This window comes from Erithacus rubecula, assembly GCF_903797595.1.
Source record: "Erithacus rubecula genome assembly, chromosome: 3".
NCBI lineage: Eukaryota > Metazoa > Chordata > Aves > Passeriformes > Muscicapidae > Erithacus > Erithacus rubecula.
The window spans coordinates 93876886-93897669 of record NC_136689.1 but is presented as its reverse complement, the minus strand read 5'-3'; the positions used below and the strand labels follow the sequence as shown (position 1 = coordinate 93897669).

Below are 20784 nucleotides of genomic sequence, written 5' to 3'. Positions count from 1 at the left end.
TATTATATTTAGGTGGGTTGGATTTGATGATCTTGAAGGTCTCTCCCAGCCTAGTGATTCTGTGAAACTGTGAAATGTTCCAAATCAAGTCGCATCAAACGTCAGATTTGCTGTCAATATATTAAAAGTATTTGGGAGAAAAAGACTAATAAAAATTTAAGCTTTGAACAATTGAAAGTGAAATATAACTCAATATAGAATACCAGAAAGAACCCTATGAGCTTATCCATGCTCCTGCTCTTTAGAATATGCAAGATTTGAGGTTCTACAGCCTTACTCAGTAATCATTTTTCCTTTTTTAACTTTTCATTCAAGGAGAGTGATGGAAAGCAATGTCTCCAGTGATGTATTATGAATCTAAACAGCTTCAGTGAAACAGCTTGCCTTTCTCACAGTTTGCTTTTACAGCTCCTACCTAATAACAAAACAATAACAAAAAAATTCTCTCTCCCTTTGGTCTAAAATGCCTTCTTTCAGAGTGTGATAACATTAAGTTGTTTTTATGTACCTTGTCCTAGACTTCTGTTTCTCAAAATTCTGTTGCCTGAGGAACATGGGGTCTTAAACAAAAAAAAATTGCTACAGTGCTGTAAATCTCTATAATTAAATGGCCTGAGGTCCATGGATTCTTTTAAAGGTAGCTTATTTTACACCCATACTTAGCTATTTATAATGCATCCTGGCAGAGTCTGATCACATAGTGACTGATAAAGGCTGTGAAGTGGTTCAGCTGATGCACATAAGAGAAATTAATTGATCTGGGAATAAAAGCAAAGGTTCATCTGGCCACAGATAACTCATTTTCAAAGATATTGCAAAGATACTGCCTGAAAGGAATTTGCTGTGACTGAAGTTGGAGAAAAAAAGTCAAAATGACAAGTTTTTCTTTAAAGTTTAAGACTACTTGTTGATAAATGTGAAAACAAACAAAAATTTTTAGGAAGAAACCTTGCCTACTAATTTTGGCTTGATTCCTATGGATTTGAATGGACTTAAACCTTTGAGCAAGATTATTTTGAAGAGACAAATATGAGAAAATATGAGAAAAGGAGGATGTAATTTCAGAGTATATGCACTATTAGGCGTAAAATTTATCTTTGAATTGCTTTTTCTCACTATTTCTGTCCAGAACACTTGTAGAAATCAGTTTTTCCCCAGTTTCTCTTTCCAATTCATTCAAATTAAAGACTTTTTATTCAATAAGCTGATAGTTATTTATGTCCTCTGAGCAGAGAGGATAATAAATCTTTTACCTTGAAAATCTTGGTGCTTGATGCATAAAACTGCTCTGGGTAGAAAAACTAAGATGATGCTGTGGCTTAGGTCATATATGATGGATTCTACCTGTTCAAGTTTGCAGGTAGGGATCACTGTACACCATGAATATCTGCACTGCAGTCTTAAAAGCTACATTAGCAGTTTAATTTTATTTTCTATTTCTGTGTATTGGAGGATTGTATAAGTATTTTTGTTGTTTCTTACAATGACAATTTTGTTGCAGCAGGCTTAAAGAAGTTAAATGAAATGTAATTATCAGTTCTGTAACCTCTAAAAAGAAAAAAGACTCAAAATTTTGCAATATTTGCATCAGTAAATGTGGTAGAGGTGTAATGCTATTGTTAGGGTGTACTTTGTGCTTGCTAAGCAGAATTTCTTGTTTGGCATTTTAAATCTGTGGAGACTTGCCCTATTTTAGTAAAAGTTTTATGTAAAGCTAGGAATGTCTTAACTTGAATTCATTCTCCATGTATTTGCTAAAATAAAAGTAATATAAGCAACTGCCTTTTGACCCAGATTAAAGGTATGTGGATATGCTCATAGATATTTTATGCAAAGAAGGGTAGTAACATCCATTTCTTATACTCCTTTGTGGATAGAAAATCATACTGTGTAATTTTTCTGCTTACTGATTTTTGTTGGTCTTTTTGACGTATCTGTTAATGATGTTGAAAACACCTCTTGGGATTAGGAGAAGTAATTATTGGAATTAATTAATAATATCTTAAAGAGAAATTTCCATGCCTTGAGAGCAGTAAATTATATGATGATATGAGATTTTTGTTTACTGCATCTACCAAACTGACAGTCAATAAGGATGGAGGGTCTGGATGGATGCTGTATTTTATGCCTTTTATCCTGCCCTGGAGAATTTTTGATCTTTGTGAGTGGAATACACATAAGTTGTGTCAGTAGATAGACTATTTGCAGTGCTTTTTTCTTTTTTTTTTTTCTTTTTTTTTTTTTTTTTTTTTTAATAACAGTACTCTAAAAACTCACTATTGTTTTTTCACTCTCAATCAAGCATGGAAACAATGATAATCCTCAACAGGGAATGTTAGAAGGAGGTCACAACAGTGTTTTTCCTAAGTGTCTGCATGGTATAAATGTGACATAATATGATGTGTATAATTTTGAAAGACATAACCATATTGCAGAGATGTTTCCAAACTTCTGAAACTATGTGAAGTTAAAGAGGAGAGCTAGCTGAGCTCTGTAATGGTACATCTCCTTTGCCTTCCCTACACAATAAACTCATTGAGAGAATTGCTCCTTAAAGCTTTTGCCTTCTGAATATCATTCGTTGTCAATCGTTAATGAGGTGGTAATTTAGGAATAAAGTGCTGGATTAAGCCTGAACAACATGTAAATCCTAATTGCACATATTTCTGTGAAAGTTCATGAATGGCCTGAAGGATCAACACAGACTGCTTGCTGTAACACAGAGTTCGTTGGACACCACTTTGTGTTTTGTGTTACATCAAATTCTGGTGATTGGGTATTTGTATCTCATAAAATTAACTGCAAAGTCAAAAAATTTCAATCTTCCCAAATTTGTATATTAATGCAATGTGCCTAAGAGAAACATGTAGAAGATAAAATATTTGGTAATTGTTACTCAGTAGTTGATCTTAATCAGTAATTACTAATAGCCAGCATTAGTGGATTAGATGAGTAGTGGCAAATAATTTAAAGAGTCTGTTTCCTGTATCTAATGTGACTTGAAATTATAATTCATGAATAAAGATTTAAAACTATCCATACGAATAAAGCTTAGCTTTGAGATTATGCTTAGTTCTCTGTGCTTCAGGGGTGTTAATATTGATTTATATTTACACAATCTGTCAACTGTAGCTGAGAAATCATTCAAAGCTAAAAAATTACAAAGGAGATATGACTATAAGTGAAATATAAATAAAAGTGAAAACATATTTTTTGGCTTGCTTTGGTGTTGATATACTATACTGTCAGTAACTGCTGCAATCAGCAGGTCTCTGCAAAGTAGTGATTTTTTAAGCATTAAACTTCTAGTTGTGCAGATAATTTAGGAACTGCTACAATTGCTTTAATGATAGGGAAATCTTTGTTTTTATTTTGTGAGTGCTGCTGTAAAAACTCGTAGACAAATAGGATAAAAGTGTGAGTAACTACCATAAGTATGTATTTATTTATGTTCTACCAAAGTAAAAAAGGAAGAATTTTCACTTTAAGAACTTTAATCATGCTGTGTTATATTCAGTAAAAATTAAATTTAGTTTGCTGTAATTCAATAGAGGAAACTTAGATTTAGAGTTTCTAGATTTTCAATGACATTTTTTTTTTCCTTAAGAAATTAAAGTCTCCCTGAATAATGTTCTAATAAGGATTAGTAGAAAATCCCACACTGTCTGAATAGAATAGGTTCTGGAATTACTATGTTTTGGTTTTGACTAGCTAGCTTACACTGATGGTTCTCCTTCTCTAGCAGAGGGTAATTTTTAATATCTTGATTCTTAAAGTAATCTTATTTGCAAAGCTGTCTCCTTATTTTTTATTGTTTTGATTTGAAAACAAGTGAGTTTATATAAAAATAATTGAGATTATAAAGCTGAAAATCTGTAGGTTTTAAATTGTAGGAAATGGTTCCTTTGGTTTCTGCATATTGATCATTCTGAGAATACAAAAACCCTGATAAAGTGGAAAAGACTGCAATTTAAAGCTGAAAAATTAAGCAAGCCTTTAAATTAACATCTGCAAATTAATTTTTCTGCATTCTGAATATTTGGGGCTTTTTCATATAAACCCTGAAACACCGAAGTTGAAAATTAATCTAATCTATTGTGAATATTAAGAATATACTGTTCATATTTAAGAATATTCCAGACAAAAGTGCAACTGCTAAAATCAAAGAACATGGGGAGTCTATCAGTTTTTCTATAACAGTAATTTAAAAATAAATGGGGAGAATGTAGTGGCATCATCTTCCTTTGGTATTTGCCATGGATACAGTTTAGAGAATGCAGACATTTTCAGGTGCCATTCAAAGCAGTTCCTACAATGAGCTGTTGATAAGAAAAATGAAAGATAGAATTGCTGGAGTTGTGGAAACTTTGAAGCATTGCCCTGCTAACAGGTGTCTCAGGCAGTTTGGTCACAACTACATTTTTGGTTATTGACAAATAGCACCAGAGCTACTGCTGATTAGCTAACAGTGGCTATCCTGAAGGAAGATAAATGGTTCCATGCTGCTCTAGCACCACCATTTCCATGATTACTGTGGAAACAATCAAATGTGAGATATTGCTGACAAAACTGCAAACTGCAGCAGCAATCATTAACCTCAGAAAGGCTGAGCTTTGCACTTGATCAACATCAGACTTAACAGTGGGTATTTCTCCTTGCATTTGGTGATCTGTCCTTTTCCAATGGGGTAAGCAGGGGCTAAAAAAAGGCTTGGAGTGTGAATTGTTGGATATTCAGGCTCTGGCTATTGGTTCTGCTGGTGCATTTATGGTTTTGCACATGGTCAAGTTTACTTGTCAGAAGCTCAATGGAACATAATGGTGCAATACTTTATATGTGAGAAGAAATGAAAATGAGATTTCACCATGGTTCTCATGATTGATGAGATTTGTAAAATAAGAGGGAGTCCAATTACTAAACGGTGTTTCAGGCAAAAAGATCACTGAGTTTCTCACTCACTCCTGGCTGCTAATCAATTTGTTGTGTGATGATTAAAATGTTTTGCTTTGACCTAAAATGACTTAGCAGTTTGAGATCTAGCTAAATGGTTCTTTTTGATAAGGAACTGCATTCCTATTCTGTATGTAAGTTGCAGTTCCCTGTTTTAGAATGAAAAATTGTGAGTAGCTCTTACAGGATTTTATAATTCCCTCCATTTTTTACTTATAGAACCAGGAATTGTCATTTTCACAATACTTAAATAATTTTTGTTCATGAAGGTAGGAAAAGAGGATGAAGTATATCAGGGATAAAGAAGATATTAGTGTTTTCTGAATGTTTTTTTCAAGCTATTCCTCCTTAACTTGTTGCAATATTAATTTTCTGTTTCTTAAAGGGTTGTTGAGACGATGCCAAAATACATTTGTAAATGTAGTTGACATCATGTTTTATCCCAGATACTAATGTCATCTTTCTTAGATAAATGAAAAAAAATTTTAAAAATCACTAAATATTTTGTGATACAAAGTATTATGGATTTTTTTTCTCGAAAAAAGATTTAATGCAAGAATGCCAGCATGTTTCTGGTTTTTTGCCTGCATTTTCAAAGTTTTATTAAAAATAAATGGTTGTATATTAATTGTACTATTGTGTTACCAATGAAGGATTTGAAGAAAAAAAAGAAAATTCTGATAGACTGTATCCCATCTGCAGGTAGACCAAATTTCATAGCAAGCTCTTCAGATGCATAAAGGTGATGCTTGGGCAAAATCCAGATAAAATTTTGTAGAACAGAGCCATCATTCCCAATAGCCTCAGTAATCCTTTTGCAAGATTTGTCTAACAGTCAGATAAGAACATAAGAAAGTTTAATTTGTTTGGTCTGGGAAAAGAAATGCTGGTACATCAAAATGTCAAAGTAACTGATAAAATCAAAGTAAGTGAACCTTTTCCTCATACTAACATATGAAACTCCTGAACCCATAATTTTCCAAAATAGATTTATGATATAAAAGCTTTGTGCAGAAGTGAGGTATGATTCAAACACACAATTCTGGCCAAAATCCCAGATTAGATACTGTACCATTAAATCTGTTACTAACCTAAAATCCAGACTTCTGTAAGTGTCTATATAAAAAAACAAAGAGGTCGTAATACTCTTAAGCAGGATTATTTAGGCAAAAGCCAAATTTTCATGAATTCTGTTTTTTCCTAGTTTAAACAAACTAGGAGATATGCTAATTAGAGAATTAATATATGCGATCTTAGAGAGTTGCAATGTCTTTGGAGAGCTCCAAATGAACTTCTGTAATTTTTTACAAGTTTGTATTTGACTATTAAAATTGTAGAGAAAACAAATCTAAATTATTTTTAGTTGCTTTTCTTTTCTATTGATCACATTTAAGAGGCTGAGTACTCTAGTTCATGGCATAAAGAAATCTATGTATGTAGTGTTTGTAAATTAAGAGAAAAAAGTCCTATTCCTTATGCAGTGTGGTTTTGATTCACTCTTTCTGAATTTAACTGAATGCTGTAAGCACAATAAGAAAATACAGAAAGTCAAATGCAGAAAGCAATGTTGTGTCTTCAAATGCATTAGGACATCTATAGGAGCATAACATATATGTGCAGACTTTCTTGAAAAGTGCTAAGGTGGGGAAAAGCTGAATTAGCTTATCCACTGCCTAGCAGCAGAGTCAAGCCGTCCTTTAGAAAATTTTGTTTTGCCCCTAGGCACAAGTAGTGCCAGTGTTCCCTCTCCACATTTAGTCTAGGTAGCAGAGCTTTTTGGGAAACTACTCTGAGCAATGCTAGTTAGGAAGCTGGAAATGCAGAGCAAGCAGACTGTTTGCTTGTGGGGAAAAGACAATCTGTCTATGCTCAGAGGAGTAACATCTCACTTTAGCAAGATTTATTGCAGCTTCAAGCTGAAACCAGTTTCCTGATATATATATATATATATAAAGAGGATGTGGTTGTCTTGATCAAAGTACTGCTCTAAAGATTAATTGATTTGTGCTGTATGTTCAGTTTTGTACAGACTTGAAGAGGACAGGTTGCAGTTCCCTGCTTCAAATTTCTCATCAATCAAAACAGCTGATCCTTTCCTACTCTTTTAGCTTGCTATGAGCAAAAATAATTCCTCATAAGGGCTCTAGTATTGTGTGTCCATAGTTCTGGCGATAAAGTATAATATTCTCTATATTATATTCTCTACATACTTTCATTTTAATATCTCTTCATTGTATTGTGACCTCTGCCAAGTGGTTGTCCCCTGGTTTGTTTGGATTTAGAGCAATTCACCTGTGACACATAATTGGCTGTCAGTATCTTTGCCTTTCATCTCTATGTACATAGATGAAAACAAAGTTTTTAGGTTGATTTTAGCTACACATCATTCACATATGTAATTATATGAAAGCTGATGCATTTTTGAAACTTCAATTTATTTAAAAAAATCAGAAAAATGTATCTAGATTTAGCTGACAACACATAAATATTTAATAAACATGGGGAATATTTATGCATTATAGGATCAAATGAGGTACATAAATTCTCTATATTCACTACATGATAAGGCATATCTCTGTCTGTGTAGTACCAAATATTTATAATGTTCCAATTTGCCATGCTAACCTTTTTGCAGAGAAGTGCTATTGCTTGAATATCTTAAGAAAAACCCAGGTAATCTACCAGCAGAGAAGAATTTCTTTAATGAATAAGCCCTTTAATTATGTTCTCGTTCTGCTATATGCTCAAGATTGTAAAATTGCTGGAGAGAAGAGTAAGTAATTGAATAGCAATTTAAGTGTGAATTTATTAAATCAATTAGATTTACAAAAGTAATTTGAGACACAGTGCTGCTATGTTGGGCACACCAAGTATATAAAAATTTTAAATAGATGCTTGTAAGTGCAGCATAGTTTCTAATGGGAATTTGTCTTGGTTATAATAGTAAAAATGATTGATTCTACGTGTCTTGCAAAGCTTATTCTGTAAGTTATTCTTATCCTAATAGCACCTCAGAGGTAGGCCATTTCATTTCAGATTGCTGGGGAATCTCTAGGCATAATAAGAGATTTAATAAACTGATGAAAATTTATAACAGTGATGGAAATATTTCTGTGCTTTTATTTTCCTCTAAAACAAACATATCTTCTCTATTAAGTAGTTTGTTGAAGCTATTAATTTTTCTGCACTCAGAACTTCCATGAACATTATGTTAAACTTTCATGTGTAATGTTCTATGTAACATTTTATGTGGTGCTTTAGAAAACTAAAGGAAAATTAATTTGTGTGATTTGATGGGTGTGTGTACAGCACTAGCCAAACATAAGGGCAGAAAATGGTTACAAAGGCTTTTGTGATCACTTGCTACATTAGTTTTCCTGAAGAGCTGACCTCATTCCATGATGTTACATGCAGAGTATCAGAGTGTGAGAGAAGTTACCGTGAGTCAAAAACCACAAAGAATCTAACATGATCAGTGTGAGTGCTACTCATTTCCTACCTTTCCTGCTCTCCAAACAGTGGGAAAGGATATGCCTGTTCAAGCTTTCCTTATTGTGATAAAATGAAATTTAATAGATGCAAAATTTATTGTCTCTAATGGAAGTAAAATCTCATGATAAAATTTCATTGTCCCTCCAGTTTAGTGGCCATCTTCCTCTTTTACCTCCCATAAAATAGCTGTGTGTGATCCTTCAGATCATCACATTTCCTATCCCATGAGACTCTGTTTCTCAGCTTGCTATCCAGAAGTACACAGTGCCATGAAATACAGCTTTATTCTTCACTTTCAAATGTCCTTTGTCATCTGATACTTAGAACTACAGTCACTGTTTCTATGTTCCTTCTTCTTCTTACTTTACCTCCATCAAGTTACTTGGATATTCAAGATCTTCTTCTCCTCTTATCAGTCCATATTTTAGTTTCCAAATTCTGTATATTAATTTTTCACTACTCTCCTCAGTCTTCTGCATTCAGAAAAGTTTCAGTCTGAACAAGAAAATGTTATGCTAGATGAACATTTAGTATTATAATTTTTTTCCTGATTAGTCCACTGTGTACAGAGTCAATGTTGAGGCTACATGTTTGTATAAATTTCAAAAGGGTGTAGGAGAGTGAATTAAAAAAATGTTACTTGCTAAAGGGTACATACATATTCCTGTGATATTCAGTGAATATCATAAAGAACAAAGCAGTAAATTAAACTGTTCAGATTAAATAGATCAATCATTCATTTAACTCAAAGTGAGACTTGAAAAACATTTAGTTTAAAAGTGCAAAAGTGAGTAGTTGAAATATTATTGTCAACAGTTAATTCTGTCCACAGAGAATGGTCTCAGGATACTAATACAGGAAAATCCATTTACTATCTGTTTTTAAGGCAATAAAAGAGAAGCATTTGTGGACTATCACTATATTAGCTTGGGTACTTTCTGTATGGCCTCTTTGGGTATTAGTCAATCATTTATGGAAGTAAAGTAATAAACCCCATGTCTTAAAACATTACAGCTCAATGAACATGGAAATATCCTAAAAGTCAGATCCCTATTTTGTAAAATATGAAGTGTTAGAGAAGCTAATGAAAAGAGGTAAGCTTGAACTGCTTGACCTTATTAAAGTTTCTGTATGTACTGAATTTATAAGCACAAGGAACAGTGAAATGAGAAGGATGGAAAATTTATAATTAAAAACTTCTTAATGTCTAATTGGTTGCTGAAACAGCCAATAGGAAAGATGACTGGGCACTTTCTCTTGAACAGGTAACAGAATATCAAACTGGGTAAGGTTGGAAAGGAGCACAGTTGTGTCATCTGCTCAAATCTTCCTGATCAGTCAGGGTCATCCTAGAGCACATGGCACAGAATCGGATCCAGGTGTGTCTTGGATGTCTCCAGCGGTGGAAACTCCACAACCTCTCTGGGAAATTTGTTCCAGTGCTTGACCAACAATAATGTTATTCCTTGTGTTCAGGTAGAACTTCCTGCCCATCAAATTTTTCTGTTCAGCCATCAGTGGTTGGGTGGGTAATACTTTCCATACTTGGGGGAACATTAGCAGCAGTAACACAGGAAATTCATTAATACCTGTCTCTTTGCCAGCTTGGGGCATCAGTAGGCAGAGATATGTCTCCAATATCCACAATCCTTACTCTCTGCTGTCACATTACCTCTGAGACTAAAATGAGTTGTATTCCAAATCCCATAGGAGTTCATAGGCCTGACCTAACTCTCTTAAATTAACAATGAGTTGCCCCATCTTGCAGTACCCCCACTCCATGCACCACCCACCCCAGCCTGTGCCATCACTAATTACTGATGGAGCCATTGCCCAGCAGACTGGGCAGGGTGTTATGTACTAAAGCATTTGATCCCTTCAGATCAGCCACAGAGCACTGATGGCTTAAGTACACACTGCTGCAGATTCTTTCCCTGAGGAGTCTTGCACCAGTGTTTAGCAGGATATGCTCTACTGTGAAGTAGACAAGTAGCATGCTAGTTACCTCAGAACCATTTTAAAGAATTCATCAGGTGGTAGGTGTAAAGTAAGTGATGACTTTCAGAAAAATTTCTGGAAACCAACAGTGATATTGGTTATCAGGAATAACTGAAAAAGTTTTATGTTCTCATCAGAGTATGGAGTGGGGGAAAGGTCTTAAAATTTTGTTGTTTCTGAATGGTCAATGATTTTTTTTTTCACTTTTTAGTTCATCTGCAGTCCCAATGCACCAAAATCTGGCAGCATTGTAACTCACTGAGACAGTAAATTTCTCTTTCATCCGCATATAAAATGGTCACAGATGAAAGAAATGTTTTCTTCTGGTGCAATCTGACTGAATATGCAATAGATATTTTACTAAATAGTGCATTTTAGGTGCATTAGTTAAAAGCTGCTACTTTAGCAGAAGAAATATGAATTCTAAGGCTAGTAGGTACTGGATTTGAACTGACATTCTTATGAGGGCAGATTGTATCCTCTATGCACAAGATATTTAATAGCAGTCTTTTAAATTAACATCACCTCGATGGCATGCTTGAAGCCATGGTGTGGTAGTATTGATGCAATAAAAATCGTGTCACTCTTGAGGCTGGTCTAGTAAGGTATTCCAGAAATAAAGTTGAGATATTGCACATTTCTCAGGAGAATGACAAAAAAGAAGACACTTCCTTTAATTTTACCTCAACAATCATGGCTAAAATCTTGCTGAGACCTGAGCTGTGCCACAGCAGATCTGGTAAACATCACAGGAATCTGGAGAAAAATGTGTGAAAATCACACTAATGCACTATGAAAATGTGCCAGCAGAACAATTTCAAGAAATGGACTCTCTTTTTTTTTCTCTTACCAGATTTCTTGAGGTCTTCCAAATAGTTATGGAATATGGGAAAAGAAAAAGCATTACACTCATGGTTAGGTGTCACTTAAAGAAAATTTCTTAATGAATTTCCTGATTATTGAACAGATCAGACAGAGACAAACAGCTGAATCTCACCTATAACAGGGTTGGTGGGTGCTATATAGGGTTAGGAAGAGTGCCCATGTTCCTCAGTGAAGCTCTGTTAGCTCAATACCCCAGTGCCCTTATCCGTAGTACAAGTGGCCTGAGAGAAATTAGCACCTTTGCCTCACTGCATGAAGCTCACAAACTAGCATAAAGCTTGAATTTCTCACCAATTTCATTAAAATTATATTTTGGAGTCAAACATCTGTCTTCAAATTCTGCCATGGTGTAGAACACAGAATGCAGGAAGGTCAGGAATAGTAGAAACCTTTCCAAATATAATCTCTAAATACACCAGAGCTGAGCTATTGATCCTGACTTTTGACATGTTTTCATGTTTGATTTCAATTTCAATGGAATGTATCTGTGTACAGATTTGCATTTACAAAAAAAATTGCACAGTTCAAAATTAAATTATGATATTATGATGTGTGAATACTGTAATACAGGCTGTGCTGGTTTACTCCCACGTAGCTTCTGCTCTTGCTCACTGTGTGGACACAAAACCACACACAAACAAATCTTTTCATTCATGCATTCCCAGACAAGAGTTATTTGACCCTGAGCTGTGCCCTGAAGAGTTTTTATAGAGATAAGTACAAATAGTAATCAAATTTTTGCTGCTGTCCTGTTGCTTTTGTTGTTGTTGTTATTTCCTTTTTATTTTTTTAAGCAAATGTTTGTTTCCTCTAAGGTTTTGGATTTTTACATATTGCACTGAGCATTTCATGACATATCTGTAGTCACTTTCCTTTTGTGCTGGCTCCTCTGGCAGGCAAAAAGGATAAAATTCTTTGTATTTTTCACTGGTTTAATGTTTTATGTAAAAAGACAGCTTACTTTGACAGACGGTTTTTAGAAATGTTAGGAGATAGCAGATCTAAGGCTATCATGATGGCTCATTATCACAATCTAGATTGATGTAATTGAACCTCACACCTGTGAAACAAGAAAATGCAGTAAAACAATGTTTCTCCAGTTATTTGGTGTGCCTTGACCATTCAGTATACTTGGCATTTCATGAAGTGTTGGCAAATCTTGTGGCATTAAACAGATCAAAAGTTTGTTCTTGATGTAATTTCTAGATGAAAAGTTAGATGGATGTTGAGAAATAATTTCTCTTTCCTCCTTCAGCTATGATTTTTAAGGTTAGGTTGAGATGTGTTTGTAGTACTGAAACACTCTAGTGTGGATAAATGGTGTCATTGCATGCCAATATTAACTTTGTCCATTTCTTTACTTATCACCTTGACTTACAAAGGAGAGGTCACCATCAGAAAAATATGTTTTTATTCAGTCATCCCAAAAGCAAACAGTGTTCAGATAATAAGGGAATTCTTCTTTTTCTCTCGTGCACATATTTCTGCTTTTCTGAGAATCAGTGATCTTCTGGGATTCATTCACAGTGACTCTTGAAGGTCCCATGGCATTCAAAGCATCTATGTAACATTAACTTCTGGGTCCTTATGTAAATAAAGACTATCCTCATCTAGACAATATTCTTGAATCAATTGCTATGGAAAGCAAAACTGAAAAACAGTTTCAGACATATTGATGTCTGAAATGTCTGTATGTACTTACAGCAGCTAAAGAAATTTGCAGCAGGTAAAATATAGGCATGTTAGAGAATTAAAACAATTTTTAAAGTCGTGTTTCAATATTCAGAATTCACAGACTGCAACTTTGTATGCTAATTTTTTATTTAATCAATTTTTAATCTTTGTTTTTACTGTATCATAGCTTTTTACAGAAACTGTTATCTCTAAAGTGCTTTGGTTCTGTCAAAGAATCAGATGTAAGTATTTTCAAGTATTTGGAGGAAAAACTTAACTTTGAGATTGATTCAGTAACCTATTTCAAGGTTCTTAGATTATTGCAGACCACTTCTCCTGATAATATTGTCTCTATATTTATCTGTGTGAGGGAAGGGAGTGAATTAAGAACAGTTAACAATAAATTACAGAAGAATTCTAACTTTTGTTTGTAGACAATAATATTACTGTTGGGGGTCTAGTCTGAAAAAGAGGATGAACATTTTTTTATACCTTAGCTGAAAGGGAGTGGGTTGTGTAACCTTGGTCTTTTGGATGTAAGCTGGTAACAGCAATTAGCTGAAAAATAGACTGTATTTTAAAAGGCCACTTACTATGTAATAACTGCTTACTATAATGGTAGTATTTCTCACTTACTTTTAATTGAATGGAAACATCCATTTTGGCTTTCTTTCAGTGTCCAACTTTCCTGCCTGCATGAATGCAGCTCAGACTTCAAATGTAACTTTGGATACAAATAATGAAACTCATTTAACTTCATTTAGCAGAATGGGCTGTTTTAAGCTACAGTTCATTTCATCCTAAAGTGGATGTCTTTCTGAAAATTTCTGTTATCTAACATGTCACACATCAATACAGTGGATGAGGTTTGAGTGTTCAAGGTCTAGAAAGTATTAGTTCTCTGCACTTAAACCTCAAAACAAATTTTATTCAATTCAGTCATTACAAATGTCATTCTGACGTATTGTTGACCATTTGTGAACTATAGGAGCTGAAAATTACAGTAATAGATGGTGGAGGTGGGAAATATGGACCACTTCTTTCATATAATCACTAATGTGGCTTTTTTTAAATGCTAAGAGAAATCAACAATATGGTAGCCAATAATAGTTGTTTTATTTTGCAGCTAATGAGGTGGTTTTCTTCAAATTTCAACTTCAATCTAATTTCATTTTATTTGTGTTCTATGTTGCTTAGGATAAGGCTCTCTTTTTCTGTTTGCTATCACCAGAGTACTGCATGATTTTAGCCTAATGGTACCCAAATACCAGTGTGATTAAAAACACACCCTTTGTTCTTAAGTTGCTTTTACACATTTATAGGCTTCATTGTTTTGTTTTTGTTTTTGGTGTTTTTTTTTTTTTTAATTTTAAAACCTGGTCCATTATCTGCCTCTACAAACTAAAAACATTAAATTAACCATAATGTCATTTTTCCACATGCAACAAAATAATTATTTCTGAATAAGTGGTAACAATTTTCACAAGGGAGGGATGGTATTGTCTCAATGTACATATACAATGCTAATGTTCTGGAGGAAATAGCAGATTGTGGCACAGGATTGGTAGGACAGCACAATATAATAATGATAGTGTGATTGGGGTTTTTGTTTTAATATTTTTCTTTTTTTCCAAACAATTTCTGTCATTGCTTGCACTTCAAATATAAAAACATACTTGAAAATATAAATTCATTTTATTAGCATAAATAAAGCAGGAATTTTTTTAGTAATTCTAAAAAAGTCTAGCTTACTCTAGGTATAGCAAATGTGAACAGGTACAGATTAAAAAGTAAAAGAACTACCAATGTATCATTATGCCATGTCTTTGTCCATACATACTGGAAATATTAGAATGGTTTTTTTCCCAGCAGTAGTCAGATTCCTTGGCATAACTCTAGATAAGATCTTGGAATCACAGTTGTGGGTTTTTTTCTGTTCCTAATTAAAAGTAGCTCAAAAATCTACACCATTCTTACAGCAAGCTAAAAATGGATGATCAAGAAAAACTAGGAAAACTGATATATGCCAGGAAAGGAATAGAATACCTTGAAACTGAAGCTAAAATTCAAATAATTCTCAGAAGATCTTAGGGAGTTAAACAGTCAAAAGCTGAAGTACATCAAAGTAGAAGTTGCTAGTAGTATACTATTTTATCAGAAGCACTTGGCTGGCAAGGTTTGGAAAATTTATGTATTGATTGGAAATTAATCAAGGCTTATATCTGAATTTAGACAAGGGTTAGACTAATCTGTTTCTGATGCTCTTCTTTCTATATTTTTCCTCTATACACATATTTGCTTTCCTGCCTCTATGTGAGTGTATGTATAACATTTGAAATGTCTCTATTTGTATAAGTCACTGAGACCATGACAGGCTAATCTGTAAAACACAGCATAGTTTTAAGATAAAATCCTAATGTTTTTTAAAATATATGTAAGTAAATTTCAATAGTCATGTTAGCATAAATCAAAAGAAGCTGATTGTTACTCAAATCTCAGGATTATTTATTTTGATGAAAACTGAAGCAGTTATAAATTAAAATTATTATCAAGAAGGAAATTAAACTACATTTATTTATCTAGAAAATTGTGTTGTGCTGAAGCAAGACACTTTTGTTAATGAACTTAAATTCTAAATAATTATTTTCAGGGTTTTTTTAGAATTCAGGAATAAGATTCTCCTGGATATTTAATTTTATACTTCTCTCAAAGGAAACATTATGTGAAAGAAATCAACCTTTAAATCTGAATGTACAAGGTATTTATTCTTCCTTCTTCCCCATCTGTCCTCTTTCTGAAAATAATCTGGCTTAATGAATGCTCTTGAACCAGTCTCAGAGTAAAAGTTTCTTCTTGTTGCTCTTTTTGTGAATAAAGTGTTCTTAGTAAAACCTTGAAAGTAGCTGCCTTTCATTCTTTGCAAAATGGCTGGACTTTCATTATGCCAAGGACTTCATGCCAAGAATCATTCTTCATCTAAAGTGGATTCAAGTTCTGTGTTTGCTTTCTTCTGATTTCATTGAAAGGAAGAGGCAGAGATTAATCACAAGCTGTATTTTGGAACCTATAACAGTCCTTCTTGTAATCATAGTCATGATACAGTGTAAAGAAGGCTTCTCCCTACCTTGAGTTTTTCTTTCTTATAAAGTGTGTAAAGATAAAAATTTCCTTATCAAACAATATGACCCTTGTAAAAAATATTATGCATCAAAAATCTCAGGTGGAGGTGAAGTAAAAATAAAGAAGTTCTTTCTTTATCCTGAAGAATAAGTGTTATTTTTCCTTGAGCTTTTGTTAGGTATTTCATTTCCTGTGATTGAATTTCTGACAGTTAAATCCATACAAAGACCAGACCCAAGCATAGAGATTTCAAAGGAAAGATAGGAAATCATAGGAATAATAGGAAAATATGGGATGGTGGGGACTGATAGGATTTTTAGGCTTGTTTTGAGTATCTTGGATTTGGACGTTTGGTTTCATTAAGTTTGGCGTTTTGTTTGACTGTTTTAAGATCGAATCCTTGCTATTTGTATTCCTATGTAAAACCTTCAATTGTCTCACTTAAGTTGGAAGAACTAAACTTGCTTTTTCAGGATCTTCCTTAGCCTGAATATGAACCTCACCACTGCTTCCACACTGACCTCACAGGCTGATTGTAGCTCAGGTACACAGATGCAACTGCTCATGACTTGAGCTTCAACAGATTCCAAGATCTTTACAACTCTGAGCAGCAGAACAAGGATCACTACAGTCTTCTCTTCCAGGGAAAAGACTCAATTGCAGAATGCATTAGGAATCCTGTCTTGTGACACTTTATCAATAGCATCTGCACAGCATCAATAAAGCACAGTAGTGCTTTATTAAAGAATACACATATATTTGGGATGCCTGCTCAAACATTTTTAGTAATAATGGCACCTGATCAAAACTGTTTGGAGACCTCTGTAGTAGAACTTCTCTGGAAGTACCTTCCAACCTCAGCACTTCTATGAATTTTTTTATTCTGAAAATAATTGCCATATTTCATGGAAATGTCATGAAAGCGTTTATATAAGGAATGACTACAAAATAATTTAACTTAATTTTCTAAAATATAGATGTTGTGGTACTGTGTTTGTTTTTTTATTAAACTACCCCTCATCTGGAACTTTCCTTACAGTGTGAAAAAATGCAGGTTTTAAATCTATAATACTGTTTAGCTATTGAATTCCCTGATCCTCAATAAAAACCTCTCTGATCTTTCTGGAGTAATAAGTAAAACACAGCAAAAATGCCTACAGTACTGGAAGAATATATTTCCCTATATTGCTTAAAAAAAACAAACAGCTGTTTAAAAGGAGAGAGAACTTGTATTTTTAAGGTATCACATTTATTTTGTTCCTTTCCCTAACACAGCCATTTATCAGTGATTTTGCAAAAAGCATGAAGATCATTCAGTTTAAATGTGAGTGGTAGGAATAAAGGGATAAGATTAATGCTAGTGTAATTTTCTTCAGATAGCACTTAGCCACAACATATTCATTGCTAGTATACGTTGCATAAAAGAATTGTACTTAAACTTATAGGCAGTGTGTCTTTAACACACCACAAAAGGAGTTAGTTGTTTTCTCTGTTTCATTGTCAGGAAATTATCTTGTGCATTCAGATGAATTGTGCAATGTGATTATTTGTATTCTGAGACTCACAGGAAAATGAAAAGTTCTTCATTTTTCTGACTCTGCTACTTTTCATTTTACTATATGATGCATATTAATTTCCACTGCTCTTCTTTGCAGCATTTATATAGCCATACCCTAACCTAGCAGGTTTTAAAGGGATATTTGATGCAATTAATATTTGATCTGATTTATGTAGATTAATGCAAGAATCTCATGTGCTGTCAGATTTTCTCATTGTTTTGTGCACTTTTTAGGACACAAATCATTGAAGTGATCAATGCAAGTAAGTGTGATTCCAAACAATATTGGCAGTGAATTGACAGTAAAATCTACACTTACAAAATTAAAGAGGTTCATTTTTTCTTTACATATGTTATTCTCAAGTGAAATAAATTTTACAATGCATGTTAAAAATATGCAGCACTCGAGTTTTGTATGTGAAATTATATTTATGTATAGCTGTAGATATTGCTGCAAATAGTAATATTACCTTGTTTCCGATGGTGTATTAGCTCATTATAATAAATCCCTGTACAAGGGAGTGTTTTTTTCTTTCTTCCTGTCTGTAGAGGTTTAAAACCTACGATGTGCTTTTAGACTAAATTCTTTATGATGAAACAATTTTTTCTCACAAGAGGCAACAAAAAGATACTCCTTTAAAGATTTTTTGTTGTATGAAAACACATACAAGTGGAGTGTGCATGCAGAATAAGGTGTAAGCAATACCAGTTATTTATAAACAAAGAGAATGTTTTCTCCCCAAAACAACGTTGATTGTAATGTGGCTAGAAGCAATGAGAATTTTAATTAATAATTTTTTTATCTCAATAAAATCAGAAAAGTTTATATTTTTTTAAACTCTCTTAGGGCATTGTAGGATTCTTCTCTATTTATTTATTTCTTTTGTGAGTAGGAATTTTTATTTATGCTCTACTCTGTGAAGTGTCTTGTAGTCTATTTTCTGAATGAGTAAATAATTGAGGTATTTTATTCGCGTAGTCACTTTAGAACTACATTTTAGTTCTAATTTAGTTTTCAAAAAATCCTTGTATTATCAGGTTGTGATTTTACTTTAAGCAAAAGAACCCAAACCAAAAACCAAAAAAAATTAAGAATTAAAATATCAAGAGTGATGTTTAGCCTGTCTTCTGTACCTTCTCACAGTAATCTGCATTTATGGATGTAGTGAGGTTTGTGCTTCACACAAGTAGTTGAACTGATTTAAGTCTTTCAAATACGGGAAATATGCTTAATTATCATCCTTACCGTATTTAATCCCAGTGAAAAATGAGAATCTTTACACTTGGAAACTTGTGGCTGGAATGGTAGGCAATGGAGAAGATAGGAGTACTCCATGAACTAAGAAGCAACAGAACAGGTGCATTAAATCCATGGATGGAAAAGGAGATTGGCTAAAATCTTACTCTGGGAGTACCAGATGAATAAATGGATAATGACTTCTACATACACTAGAAGCAATCTCCTGTTCACAGGTCCTGGTCCTTTTAGGGACTTCAATCACCCCAAAATCTGCTGGTTAATTAATATTCAGTGATTTTCTCTGAGCTCCCCATTGAGCAGGAAATTGTAAAAATCCTAGGAGGGTGAACAAGGAGCTCATGGCAACACTCAAATGCAAAAATGAATTCTACAGAGGGTAAAAGTAAGGACAGGTAATTATGGAGGAATACAGAGATATTGACCCAGCATGAGGAGATACAGCTAGGAAAACCAAGACCCAAGTGGAATTTAATCAGACCAGGGATCACAAGAGCAGCAAGAAGGGCTTCTCTAAATACATAGCAGGTAAAACAAAAACTAAGTAAAATTAGAGCCTTCTAGTAAATGGGGTGAGGACCACTGTGGCAAAAAGATATGGAAAAGACCATGGTCTTGAATGGTTTATAATGTATCTACACCTCACATTTTACTAGCCAGATCAGCTTTTTGGAATACCAGGGGGAAAGTCTGGAGCAATAAAAATGTACTCTTGCTGGGAGCAGATCAGATCAGGGAATTTGAAAGAAAACTGGACACACATAAAAATAACGGACATACATAAGAAAACTGGACACATGTAAGAAAAATGGACATACATAGAAAAACAGTCTGGGCTCTGATGGGATGCTCCAAAAGTGCTGAAGGAGCTGGTTGTTGTCATTGCCAAGGCCACTTGATTACCTTTGTCGAACCATAGTGTTTGAGAAAGATGCTGGAGGACTGGGCTATCTCCTATCTTCAGGAAGGGCAAGAAAGAGGACACAGAGAATTACAGTCCAGTCAGCCCCATCTCAATCCCTGGAAAGGTGACAGAGCAAACAGCTTCCAGGCAAGGACAAGAAATTCATTGGGTGTGGTCAGCGTGGACTCTAAAAGTTGAACACATGCTTGGCTAGCAGGCAGACCCTGTAGAACCTATTGGGATAATTTTGTGAAAACTAGGATCTGAACCAGAGAGATGCACAATGCATATGCATATATGAGTGAAGTGATCTTCATTTAAAAAAAAAATAAAAAATCGAGACAAGAGAGTGGATTGCATGAGAAATATTTACTTGTAAGTCTTCTTTCACTCCAGACTTTTTTTGGTTTTTTTGCACTACAGGTTTTTTCTGTGAAGTCATTCAAGGTGAAACCTTGAAGCTTCCAATTGCAAATGAGATAATGAATCTCCTATTAGGCAGAGTCAAGACCAATAATTCTCCGATTTTGGTCTTGATTACAGTTTGGTTACTAGATTTTGTGGCTCCAAATGAGGAAAAGACATAGCAAAGATGAATAATTTTAGCCTGCATCATGTAAGGTTAACTAATTGATCAAGCACCAGGTAATAATGCAGTTTTTCACAGCTTTTAAGTGATAAAGTCTGTGAAAGGAATAAAATAATTTTTAAATTGAATTAAAATGTTATATAATATTAAAAACATATTTGAAATAAATTATTTTCTGTATTCATTTTTACTAGGATCATGGACTGAACTAATATGCCATGTAAATGGGTGAAAATTGTTCCAAACTATTCTATAGTTTCAACCCATCAGATTTGTAAGATGTTGAGCTGTTCTGATGAAGAAAATACATGATAACAACTCAATGTCTTTCAAAATGATCTCTAGATATGGTTAGG

At 33.9% G+C, this 20784-nt stretch overlaps 1 protein-coding gene across 4 annotated transcripts in view; it reads left to right on the top strand.

Annotated features, from left to right (window-relative positions):
- The window catches only part of CCDC102B (coiled-coil domain containing 102B), a 174123-nt gene that overhangs the window by 62484 nt on the left and 90855 nt on the right, over window positions 1–20784 (top strand). Inside the window, exon 6 of one of the 4 annotated variants that reach the window (XM_079301103.1) lies at window positions 13676–14204. The exons of the other annotated variants lie outside the window; for them this stretch is intronic. Within the exon in view, the coding sequence (XP_079157229.1) occupies window positions 13676–13699 (24 nt within the window). The 3' untranslated portion in view covers window positions 13700–14204. Of the gene's footprint in view, window positions 1–13675; window positions 14205–20784 lie in introns of those variants that run through there. 4 annotated transcript variants of the gene reach the window in all.